The 13,473-nt window shown below is 41.6% G+C and overlaps 1 protein-coding gene across 1 annotated transcript in view; it reads left to right on the top strand.

Annotated features, from left to right (window-relative positions):
• Positions 1 to 13,473, top strand: part of LAMA2 (laminin subunit alpha 2) — a 590,097-nt gene that overhangs the window by 224,253 nt on the left and 352,371 nt on the right. The window contains 1 exon segment of the mRNA XM_042456962.1: positions 4,846 to 5,025. Within this exon segment, the coding sequence (XP_042312896.1) occupies positions 4,846 to 5,025 (180 nt within the window).

Raw genomic sequence — 13,473 nt, 5'->3', positions numbered from 1 at the left:
GGAGGAGAGAATTTTCCATCATTGCCATGGTCCAAAATTCCCTTTCACTGCTGATAGTTTCCTTGGAAGGAGAGAAGAGGGAGCTAGTTGAGAAATATTTAGCCCAATGATTCCCAAACTTCATCTCCCAGAAGCCCCAGTCACCTTGGCCAACAGCAAGCGACCACCCGCCTCACCGGGCAGGCTGCTTTGCCGCTGGGAGCCACGTTGCAAGGCTCCCAGGCTTGCCCCAGCATGCCTTGCTGGAGCAGGCTGTGCTGCTATTGGGCTGGTGTGAGGAGGAGAGGTCCTTCCACCTTAGTGGACTGCTCTGGGAGGCATGAGGACCTCTCTATGGTGTCCCCTGGTCCTCCAGGGCAGCCCATTGGCTGGGTTACCTTGGGGGAGGGGTCACCATGCCTGCTATGCATGCTGGGGCCTGGCCTATATAAGGGCCATGTGGTCTGGCCCCAGTGCCATTCGCTGCTCGGCTCTCCCACCCTCCCTCCCTAGGGTTGGTGGTTTTAGTCACAATTTCAGGGGCGGTAGCATAGGTCATAGATCTGGTTGGTGTGGTTACCAGGGCTACGAAGCACTGGTATGGGAGTCATTAGGTACCCGGGGGCAATGAGGGCATACGTTGTGGCCATTGTGGGGGCCACAACGCGGTAGCGCCTCCCGGTGACTAGGGGCTTAGAGGACATGTGAGCGGCTGGTGGCATGGCTGCGAGATGGCGTTCCTTAGCCCCTAGGTCATCCCATTGCCTGGCGGTCACCAGGCATACGGCTTATCGAACAACCGGGGGGTTGTTCGATACTACAGATCCTGACCTCATGCTTTGGGCCAATCCTACCAATTTTATTTGCTTGCTGAATAAAGTTGTGGCCTTTCCTCCAGCTTTGGCTCATGTGTTTCCTTGCGGCGGCCTCCTAGGCAATCAGGAATTCTGGGAGCTGAAATCCAAAACAACTGGAAGACCAAAGTTTGGGGATCACTAATTTAGTCTGTTGAAAAGATCCTACCCTTCGGTATTTAAGTCAGACTGCTGTGCCTCTTTGAGGGGAGAACTATAAAACTATAAAGCTCATACCAGAATGGTATTTTTAGGAATTAGCAGAATCTGCATAGAAATGGCATTAACAGTCATATTTCTTAGGGCAAAACATGCAGGCATTCATCTCCCTCACTGCCTACACACATCAAGGGGTGTGTGTGTGTGTGTGTGTGTGTGTGTATGTGTATGTAACAGAAAAAGAGAGAGTTCCTGTAGAACCTTGCAATAGATGTATTCTCTCAGACATCTATTGATGTCTATTATGTATAATTATTGTTGAAAGCTTCAGTCTAATATAATATTTTGTTTTAGGAGCAACAGTAATAAAGGTGTTTTTTTAAAAAATGCATGACAGTTATGGTTTAAAGGAATTGAATTTCGTATTATGCTGTGATATATTAATAACCACTACTTTGACAATGAGCAATCTCTTTAAATATCTCACAAAAGACATTGTCTTTGACGAATTACTTTCCATTTGAAAATGAAAAATGAAGAATTGCACTGCTGTGGACAATGAAAGGATGTAGCAAAGAAGTAATTTTAGGTTTCAGGTGAAAGTGAATTGAAGAAAGGGGCAAACTAATGAAAAAAGTTCTCTTTAGCTTAAGGTGTGTGAAGTGCATCTTGTCCAGCATACAGTAGTATTTGCTAAACAATTCAGTAAGCTGACATTTGCCCATATTCTTTTGGGAATTGGGTTAGTTGAAGTAGAATATGACATGAACAGCACTTGACATTTTGCTGGTGGTTTGAAGCTGTGCATTTTAAACAGTTTAGTCATAACTAATGCAATTTAATAATTGGTTCACAGTGCAGTCCTCTGCCATCTTGTTAGAAGTCCCATTGAATTCAACTAAATGTACTCTCAACTAAGTAGTTTTAAGACTGGAGCCTAAATAAACTATTAATGCATGAAAATGTAGCAAAGATTAAATCTTATATCTTTTAAGTACAACTGAATAAAATATGCAATGTATAATATATGTCATATTTTCCTAGTCCACATATCTAGCTATGCCAGCTGGTATTCCAGATTTCTTATGGTTTAAATATTTTCACATTATTACAGCTTTTCAAATGAAGCACCTATATTTTAGGTTAAATTGGATAGCTGTAAGTACATGTTCTTAATATAAGTTTTAAGGATGTGATAACTTCATGGAATATAGCTTACAGTTAGGAAAGGAAAAAGGGAATCTGACTGTGTTTGGGGTGCAGTGATGAACCTAAAGTTATTGAAGTTTCACATGAATCACAATATTCCTGTGAATTTTTTTCTGTCTACATGAATTCTTTGAAAGACAATTGAAGTGTGCTGTTATATTGTTTATTTCTTCTGTCTTAGAATTTGGCTTCCCTGCTCTTCATGCATCCTGACCTGTTTAATTATACTAGAACACCTGTGCTCATATTGGGCATTTATTATTATTATTATTATTATTATTATTATTATTATTATTATTATATTCAGCATTTCTCCTACATGAGCTTACAAGGTAAATTAAAACAAAATAGATAAAACAAACTGTAATATGAACATTTTAAAAGAATTAAACAATCCAGTTAAAATTTTGAACAGTTAAAACACATTAAAACCTATTACATATTTTAAACAATCAGTACACCCCTTGCACTACTGCAACTAGTAAGGTGTTTGGCTGCTGGCAAAAAAAGAGCAAAGAAGGGGCCCAACTGCGTCTCCCTTGGATGAGAATTCCATAGGATGGGACTAGCCACTGAGAAAAGTACCCTCTGGAAGATCTTAAAACTTGGGTAGGCTCATATAGGGAGATACAGTCTTTCAGATATTCTGGACCATATAGAACTCTACAGCTCATAAGCAGTGTGGGTTGCCATGATTTGATTTCTTTTATTATCATACTTTCTTTCATAATCTCTTATGAATAATTAGTAAGCTACTAATTACTGCTTGATGGGCATGCTCAGTTTCTATCTTTTACATTTCTCTTATATCTCACAAATCAACTTCCCCAAAAATCTCTTAGACTACAACTTCCATCATCCCTGGACACAACGACCAATGATTATACTGCTTGGAGAGTATGGGAACTGTAGCCTACGATATCGAGAGGGCACCAGGCTGGGGAAATCATCAAAGTTCATTGTAGTTGCACTGTTTCACAAGGATACATGTTTTAAAAAAACATGTAATGTTTAGAACAAGTTAAACTTTATGTGTTAAGTATAACAAGAAGCTATAGCAATATCTAAGGGGGGAGATGGAGTGAGGATATTCTCATCCCCTCTGTGAGTGTCATATACCACAGTCTTTAGCAGTTAACATTGTTGTAACTAACTTTTTTTTTTACCATGGTGCTCTAGGTCCTATAGAGTTACAACCTGCTGCAGAAATAAAAGTGCCCCACTGTCTGAAAAGGGGCAGAAGAAACTGCAGAACTTTGGATTCAGACAATCATCTGTAATCTTAAAAGAAACGTGGGTGGGCAACTCAATACAGTTGCAGTCAAACACATCTACAGGCTTTTCCAGTTTCATTGTTTATCAAGTTTTAGATTCTTACAAAATCCTTGGTAAAATGGGTCAGTCTCAAAATGCACTCTAGCATCAGTGATGCACTGCATACATCTCAAATTGACATCTTTGTCTATCCTGGCATTACGAAACCTGAATGGTCATCATATATCCATGTAGTCTTTTCTGAGGAAAGTTCAAGAATTTTTAGAAGAAGGAGATCTTGCTAAAATGTCTGAAACCTTTTAAGCAGTCTCTGGAAACCCTCCTAGATACGAATGTCAACGTGCTTTGAAAATCAAGGGAACCTAAATAGTCTGAGCAGCATAGCCAAACAGCTGGGAATATTTTTTTTTCATATGTCAGAAACAACTTGGGAGTGACTGTACTCCATGGATTTTCTGGCAAAGTATCTTTCTTCAAATACCAAAACTGTGAGTAGAGAAGAAGGAAAAAATGTTTTGTTAAATCTGTCATGAAGCTACCATATGGTTCATTGGTTTAAACAGGCACATATACATGGATTTAAAAATAGAAAACTAAAATCTGAGTTTTCAGATAATAAGTGGGGTGATTTAACTCCTTACCATAATACAACCAATGCTCTTCCCCAGTGTAACATTCTCTTAGCTTAACTGGGATAAAAACAATTGGTTAAAAAAGTAATTTTATTTTTCCACCACAGTGTTAATAATAGCTTTGGGGAGGCATTCATTAATCCAGGAAACAATGCTGGAAGAAACAGTGACATGTTTTTTTCTGTAGCATCACTGCCCCAATCCAGTTTGTGGTTTTCTGGTAAACAGAGAAAAAGGCAATCACAGATTCTCCTGTGTTAGGCTTTTAGCTGGGCTCTGAAAAACAGGAACCATGTTGTTGATTGATCACCCAACTATCCTAAAGTGAGGTCTCTTTTCTGAATAGCTTGGAGATGGCTATCACCAAGAAGTTCACTACAGATATGGTGAAAAATGAGTGTTTAAAATTATTATTGGTAATGACTCACAGGAGGATAAATTTAGATGCTAGAATGATGGCACAGTCAGTCTAATTAATATCCTGCCTTTCTCCTGCCATGGGGCCCAAGGAGGCTCATATAAAATTAAAAACAAAGTACAGCTAAAACCTGTTTGATATAAATGTATCAAATTATTTTAAGAAAACTAAATTGCAACAATTTATTTTCCTACTGCACAAATTATATCTAGCTGCACATTATAACAATGCCTACTGGATGGAAACTGCAGCTCTGGTAGTTTTAGAAGGAGTGAGAACTGTCACTTAACCAACTTCCATTCTGTATCCTGCTTTATAGATTCACACATCTTTGATCAATGGACGGCCAAGTGCAGATGACCCTTCACCAGCCCTTCTAGAGTTCACTTCAGCTCGCTACATCCGTCTGAGATTTCAGAGGATACGAACACTGAACGCTGATTTAATGATGCTTATGCACAAGGATCCCAATGAAATTGATCCAATCGTTACAAGGAGGGTAAGTCTTAGTAAAGATACTGAAATGTGTATTCGCAGTGCTACCTTTGCCACTAATACTAAGGACTAGGATTATACTACTCTAGGAATTAGGACTTCCTGTACACATTTCTGGTACTCCACGTAGTATATCATCAGGCTCTACTATTTTAACAAAATGAATGAAATATTCTAGTACATCATGTGTCCCAGTTGAGAGTCTGTCTATCCCTACGTGACACACTGGTAGGAGAGTTGGTGTGTCATGCAACAGGACCAGGGCCAGGATGAATGGAAGGGAGGCCAGGATGAATGGAAGGAGGGAGTACAACACCAAAATGGAAAGAAGAGAGGGAGAAAGTGGCAGGAAAATGAAAGTGAGGAAGTGAAGGGGAGGAAAAGGTTAAGGAACAGGGTGAGGTGAATGCAGAAGGAGTGGATGAGAGGAAGGCTGAAAAGGCGAATGCAGGGAGGGATGGAGGAGGAGCGAGAGGAGCACCAGCCTGGGAAGAATGTGAAGGCTGGCAAGTGGCTTTAATGAAGGGAAAAGGACTCTCCTCAAGTTCCAGTCTGACTAGAGGGCAAGTAAGGGCCTGAACAGACAGGCCAAAATAAAGCTGCTTCAGGCCACTTTGGAGGTATGCTGTTTAAATGGCAAACACATCTTAGGCCAGAAGCTGCACCAAAACTGCACTCTAGTCCTTAGGACTGGAGCATGGTTTTGGCACGGCTTCCAGCCTCTTAGGGTGCATGCAGCATTTAAACAGCATACCTCCAAAGTGACCCGAAGCAGTTTTATTTTGGCCTGCCTGTTCAGGCCCTACGAGACCCAAGTGTAGAAGGAGTCTTGGAAGATAGACGTAGCATAAACAGCGAGCAATTTGAAGACCCTGTAAGGGAGGCCCTACAAAGGCTGGCAGAGGAGGAGGGAGATTGGTGGGACCCGAGAAGGAGGTGGTGGACATGTGGATCCTGAATCCCACTGGTGGAGAAAGCCAACAGAGAAGTGTCAGAGAAGCATATGAGACCTTCTAAAATCTGCAGAAGGGGTTAAGAACAAGCTGGAGAACCTGTGAAGTTAACAAGGCCTCAAAGCTGGAGTTTTTGTTATACTTTCGTTTTGTCAGGAGCCCACAGTTCATTCAATAAAATTGGTGTTAGTTGAGCATTCCCCAAAGGAATGTGTATCCATTCAAAGACTTACCCATCTATGCCACTGATGTCTAACCCAGTAGACAACAGTGAAACTCTTAGGGGCCCTGTGACACTCTGGGTTTTTTTCTGTCACAAAAATAAAAATTATAATTTCTGGAAGTCTCCAAGAGTGTTAATTTCCAATTGTACACATACACCGCTTGGTGTGCACCTTCTGATTAACTCTTTGGATTCCTAGCATGGTCTTGGTCTTTCCTTCTCTGTAGGAAAGCTATATAGAATGCATTAACTTATACGTAGTTTCATATAATCACAGCCTGCAAGAATGGCATATAGTTCTATCTGTTGTTTTTCTGTTTATGTGATCTTTAATGTATGTATTGGTGATTATGTCTGAACTTCATGGAGATCCTACATGTGAGCAGCTGCTCTGGACGAGTTCCTTTTCAAGTTTGCCTATGCATGTTCAGATATCTGGGATGGGGGTTAGCTCAGGGCAATGGTACAAATTATGAAGGGCAGACCCACTGTGATTTTGATCAAGGTCCAAAACACACTGTAGAAATAACCCAGACTGACACCACTTTAACTGCCCTTGCTGAGTGCTAGGGAATTCTGGGAACTGTAGTTCTGTGGGACATTTAGACTTCTTTGTGAGAGAGGTCTGGTGCCACAATTAACTACAGTTCCCAGAATTTCCTAGCACTGAGCCTGGGTGGTTAAAGCAACCTCAACTTGGAATATTTCTACAGTGTGTTTTGGACCCAGGAGTAAGGCCCTTTTCGTGGTTAACTTCTGAATGCCCTGTATGTGAGTGATGAATGATTAGGTCTTCTGAGGTTTTCAGGCAAGGGTGTAGGGCAGAACATTTTCTGCAATGAAAAAAATGTTTAATAGTATTTTTTCCCTGTAGAAAATGCTCTAGTTGTTGTTTTTTCTCTTCTTAAAAGTTTCATAAAAGTAGCTAGACACACTATTATCTGATTTAACCAGTTAATAAGCTTTGGAAATGTCAGGCTGGATAGCTTCAACATGCAGGTTTTTGTTTTTGTTTTTTAAGGTTACTGTATCTTATATGTGGATTCCACATTTATTTAAATCTTTGCATAATTAAAATAACTAAAGCAAGCCTATTGAAAAAAGAGAATATTATCCAATATTTAGTCAGAGTTAATAATGTAATTGATTATACATTCAAGACTTTTAATTTCAAGTATATAACAGTCATTTTAATGCACATTAGGAACTACTTGTTCACGCTCTGTTGCTGTCTAGAATGGGAGGTTAAGTGAATCCCATCCACATCAGTAAGAGATGCTTCCCCACATCTCTCTTGCACAACATAAAATGGTGATCCCTCACCGTGTGCTGGTAGAGAAGGAGGCCCTCCCCAGCCTTAGGAGAAGACAGTGACAGTGGAAACTATCTAGTCCCATTGCCAGTACAGTAGAGGAGGAAATGGAAGCACTCTCACATTTCCAACATAGAGAGGGAATGGGGACAGAGGAGATGGCAGCAGCAACACCCCTACACATATCACACATAACTCTAATGCAGGGGCAACAGAATAGGGGACAAAGAAGAGACAGCCACATACATAGTCAAACACATGAGGCTCTACATATGGGCACTTCCCTCCCGCTGCCCATCGCCTGGCTCTGCTCCAGGTACTATGGGGATTGGGCATGACCAGGACAATTGCCCTCACCACTGTGGCTCTACTTCACTAAGATTCATGATAGAAGTAGTTTGTTTGGAGATTATTTTTTAGAATTGCTAGTAGCTCTAAAGAAGGAAGTGAGTTTTACAGATCACTTATTTGTACAAAAAGATGTTCTAATGAATATCCCTCAAGTTGATGTGTTCTTTCTTGCAGTTCTTTCTTTTCATGAAAATTCCTTGGAGAATGTCTCAGGCAGATGGCTCAGCTTCAGTTTTAGTTTCTGTGATTATTCAGTTTCCTATCTGTAGAAAACATCTGAGTGTGTGTGTTTGTGTGCGGTATATGCACATGTAAGAATGACATGCAGAACAATTTGGGCATGCTGAAATTACTATATCAATCAGTTTCAGTATATTAATTCATCCTTCCTCAAAATTGAAAAATTCTGTTGAGTTGTCATGTTGATTTTTCACTACCAAAATTTTCTCTAGATGAGCTTTGCATTTATTTGGATGTAACATAAAGAACACATTAGCCATACTCCACTGAATTTGTTTTCTTTTACTTTTCTTTTTATTTTTTTATCACTTTCAGTTATTGAAAGTGATAAAATATATCTTTTAATATAATATATCTACCAGTGAACTTTTAAAGAGGTTTGTTTATGCCACTTAAGTGAAGCTAAACTCCTGTGATTCATAAGAGAACATCTTGGGGCTCATGGACAGGAACCATTTTGCTCTCCAACACAGAGATTAAAATGCAGAATATGAGAAAGATAAAGTAAAAGAGAGCAATATCCTTGACTGGAAGGCTATGCACTGGAGATATACACATTTACTGCACTTTGAGAGCAGTATGGGCAAGAAGGGATATGTATGGGGAGACTGGGAAAATTTTGGATCTGCCACATCTGTTTGCCCTGGTATGTCCAAGAGCAGGAGAAGAGTATACTCAAGTGGATCGTGGTCTGATCAGGAAGAGAAACTCACCATGAAATTTCAGGGCAAGTCATTCCTCCATTGGATTATAGGGAAGTATCCATGCTGCCAAATTAAAGCAGTTTGACACCACTTTAACTGCCATGACTGTAACCCAGTGGTGTGATTAGTGGGGTGTGGGGGGTGCAGACCGCACCAGATGACATCATAAAGGGGGTTGACACCACTATTCCTAAAAAAACACCTTTTTGGCAGAAATGGGCTGTGGCATTCATCTGCTTCCCTTTAAAATGATTTAAGAAGTGATAGGAGTGGGGTGAAGCTAGTGGGAGGAGAGGCCCCAAATTTTCTTTAAAAACATCACATTTTAATCAAATATTCACAATGCATATGTAAATATATTTAGGTTGTGCATATGATACTGTGTGGGAATTATGATGTATGAGGAACATGTATGCAAAAAAGCATTGCTAAGGATTCTGTATGGTTTGGAATGGGAGGAGGTCAATGTGGGGGGTGACACCATGAGTTACCGCACCGGGTGACACCAACCCTTGTGACACCACTGGACCAGAGTACTCAGTACAGCAACAGGTGACACCAACCCTAGGGACACCACTGCTCTAACCTGTGGAATCTTGGAATCTGTAGTTTGGTGAGGTATGTAGCCTGGTCTGTCGGAGAGCTCTGGTGCATCATCAAACTACAAATATGTCCTGGACTGTGGTCAGCACACATCCCAACAAAAGCTGATAATAATGGCTCAGCAAGAAAGGAGCTGGGAGACAGTCTACAGACCTTTCTGTTAGTCAGAGAGAAGCACACCAGAACAGAGCCAAGGTCAGGATACCAGAGTTCACAGAAATCAGTTCAGTCCAAGGTCAGGGCAGCCAGAAGGTAACAAGAGTCCAGTTGTTCCAAAGTTGAAGGTCCAAGGCAAACCAGGGTTCAAGGAAACAAGAAGCCAGTGCTGACAGCAATCACCAAGAAGAATACTGCAATAATTGCTGGCAAAGGGTCGGCGTTCTGCAGCTACTTAAATGCAGGACCCCCTCCCTTGTGCCAGCTGTGGCTTATCAACAGCCTGCTTCTCTGCAATCCTCCTGGATCGACGCACGCAAGCACAGTCAGCTCTCCGCTGCCTAAAGGAAGGAACCTCCAGGCTTGGTTCTTCCCCAGAGTCACCACTAGGCTGCTGATCCTCAGAAGGAACCCCCATAGTGCTAGGACCTGGCTGAGCTTCAACCCCTAGGGCTGGGAGATCAGGACTGGGGTCAGGCAGGGCAGGATTAGGACCTGGTATAGCCTCCATCTCCTCTTGCCACAGCCTCCTCATCCTCATCCTCCGAGTCCTGCTCTTGGCTGGCCATGACAAAATATCAGAATTCCATAGCATTGAGTCATGGCAGTTAAAATGGTGTCAAACTGCTTTCTATACTTTGGCTGTTTCTAGGACTGTATCATGCCTGGAGCTGGTGTACCCTTTCCCCTTGTCATTGAGATCTATTGAAAGATTTTTTAAAACAAATATAGAATTAAAATAAGAATATATGCTCCCCCTTCTGTATCTCATGGCACCTCTGCCACACATATTCTCTCTCACGGTTACACAAGTTTGTCCTGTAAATGATTATAATTAGATCTCAATCTACTTAAATAATTGAACTCCTTGCACCAATATTTGCTGTGAAATGCAGTGATTTCTCTGAAGGCCCACATCACTCTTTCTTGCCCATTCAGTTTTCACCCTGATCATTTTTAGTACTGAATGGAAATATAGGTGCTGTATAGACGAGCCCTATCGGGCGCCGTCGTTACATGTGAGAGGCAGTGCTTCCTGACGCGCCTTGCCCCTCGCACGTAACGAGGCCATAAAAATGGCAGTGCCCTGTACACATGGGCACCACCATTTTGACGTGACGGATGCCTAGCGTCCGCACGTCTCGGCGCCTTCATGATGTAGTAGGCCATTGGCGCCTTGCGGCATCATAATGGCGCCGCAAAAAGAAGCCACTTTTTGCGGCTTCTTTTTGTTGCGCGAGGGAGCTGCATGGTTTGTCCACTGCGGCTCCCTCATGCAACAATCAACGGCGACGGGAGACCGCCCTTTTGGACGGTCTGTATCTCGCCATAGACATTTAAATAAACAGAGAAAGACATATTTTGGCTTTTTAAATACATTTTGTCTCTCTTTGTTCTTTTGCTTTCCTTTGTTAATTAGTATGGCAAATTTAACTTAATTTAATAAAATATTTTTGTTTGTATTTTTTGTGTAATGTTTTGTTTTGGAAAATGCATCAGTAGCAGCACAGACATGGCAGTTAAGCTTTGCAGGAATGTGAGGGAGATGATTTCCATAAGAGCCAAATTGTTTTGACTGTTGCATTGTTTCCCTATATGTCGTGTAACCTTTCATATTCAGCACTACCACCAGCAAGGGTAGCATTGTGGTGATGGTTGTGTGCCTTCAAGTCATGTCTGACCTATGGTAACCATAAGGCCCTATCATGGGGCTTCCATGGCAAGATTTGTTCAGGGGGTTTGCCTTTGCCTTTTTCTGAAGCTGTGAGACTTGCACAAGGTCACCCAGTGAGTTTCCATGGCCAAGTGGGGATTTGAACCCTGATCTCCAGAGTTGTACTCCAGTGCTCAAACTACACTATGCTGGCTTTCAAAGGCAGCATAGTATAGTCAAAATTAATTCTGAGCATAGTTTGGCTTGGATTCAGATTACAAAGTATGCTTATTGATTTCATGCATGTATTGTTATTGTTAACCGTTATCCATTCAACTTTAACTTATGGCTTCCTGTGAATGAGAGGCTTCCCAGTTACCCTATTATCAACAGCTCTACTTAGGTCTTGCAAACTTGGAACCATGGCTTCCTTGAATGAGTTTATTCACCTGTAATATGATCTTCCTCTTTCCATACATTTCTATACATTCTTCAAAAGTCTTCTTTGGCTTGTAGCATGTCGTTGAATGTAGGGAGTATTATTTGATTCAAATGATCATCCCTAGAAATATGGTTATTTAATGTAAATTATCTGGAGGTCAGGAATTCCTCTGGCAAACTATGTTTTAAACATATACATTCATGAATACTGGTGATTATTTTTTCTGTAGATTAAAATATATTTGAGCTCTCCTACTTGGGCTTCATCCCCTCCTAGAAAATGTGCAAATCTTATTCACATTAAAATGCAGAGGGTCCCTTCCATGAACAGAGGTGTTTCTTCTGTTTGATGAAGAGCATGAGATTCAGTAGGGGTGCCCACTGGTGGATGTGAAGTAATTTCCACAACTTGGAATCAAATTATAGGAAATACAGTTATCTGTAGGAATTTACGTAGGTAGAAGGAGTGCAAATAAGTGCATAACATAGTCAAATTACAAATATAGGTGTAGCAAGTTACTTTCAAAGAGTTAATTTTAAAGGGGATTTTGGAGACATCTCAACATTCTCAAATTAAACTTAAGGTGTTTTCTCTGTCACAGAAAAGTAATGGAAAATAATAGAAAAGCAGTGAGCAGTACAACATGCAATGTACGAAGCTACCTTTCCAGCACTGTAACAGCAGCTTCTCAATCGCTATAGCAAAGGAATACGAGTTTTTACTCTTGAATTGTAACTTTCCAAGTTTCTTCCTCCCCCCCCTACAACCCTCTAGGAAACTTCTTACATTGGCTGTGACCTGCTGTTTGCTGTAACCATAATCTCATAGGTGGCAGTGATGAACAGTGAAGAGCTAAAAAGGCTGCCAACACTGCAGGAAGGGAGGGAAGGGAGAGAGTAATGGTAGTAACAGCAATTTCTGTCAGTTAAGAAGGCTGCCCTGCCAGTTCCTGAGCTTCTAGGGACTGGAAAAGGCAGCTTTCTGGAGTGATATGCTTGCCCTTCTCCTTTGCCACATTGGTGTCCTCCTCCTCAGAAGGGAGCTGCCACCTCAGCAACACTTGAAAAGTGTGCTCATCTTTTTCCTTTGCTGTGGCAGCAGCCTCCTCCTGAGGAGGGAGCCACCACCTCGCCAAACCCTGGAAAGATGCACTCACTTCCCCAGGCTTTGCTGCAGTGGCAGCTCTCTCTTCAGGAGGAGGCTGCCCCCTGTGCAGCCTGGAGAGGTGCATTCACCCTTCTCTGCCACAGTGGTGATCTCAGAGGGGAGCCAGCACTGCAACAAAGGCTGGAGGGGCATGCTCATCCTTTCACACACACATCCCCAACAAAAAGAGGGTGTGACTGCATGTCACCACTTTCATGGGATATTACCCAGTGTGAACTGCACCCTGTGCACCCCCCCCCCCCCAGTAATGTCACTGATGTAGAACAGCTGGGCAGTGGCTACAGAGAGAAAGGGAAACTGGATTTAAGAAGAGGAGAAATATAATCAGTCCACCATAACCATCAATTCTGCATCTATGCATTCAATAATCAACAGGTTGATTTTTTTTTTAAAAAAGCAAACTTTGATTTTGCCATTTTATATAAGGGGCACTATTTTACTAGGGGATATAAGCATCCATGGCTTTTGATATCCATTGGGGGTCATGGAAGCAACCCCAGGGGATACCTAGGGCCCACTGTAGTTCTACCTTCCAGAGAAGAGCCACATGAGTATAGTTCCATTCACAGATGTGGTGGAACCAGCACAACTTTTTTTTATTCCAATGTAGACAACTGATCCTTCAAACAATTTCCCTTAATGTTCAA

Source organism: Sceloporus undulatus, chromosome 1, assembly GCF_019175285.1.
Source record: "Sceloporus undulatus isolate JIND9_A2432 ecotype Alabama chromosome 1, SceUnd_v1.1, whole genome shotgun sequence".
NCBI lineage: Eukaryota > Metazoa > Chordata > Lepidosauria > Squamata > Phrynosomatidae > Sceloporus > Sceloporus undulatus.
The sequence above is the reverse complement of the archived record's forward strand: the minus strand, read 5'-3'. Positions and strand labels throughout refer to the sequence as shown.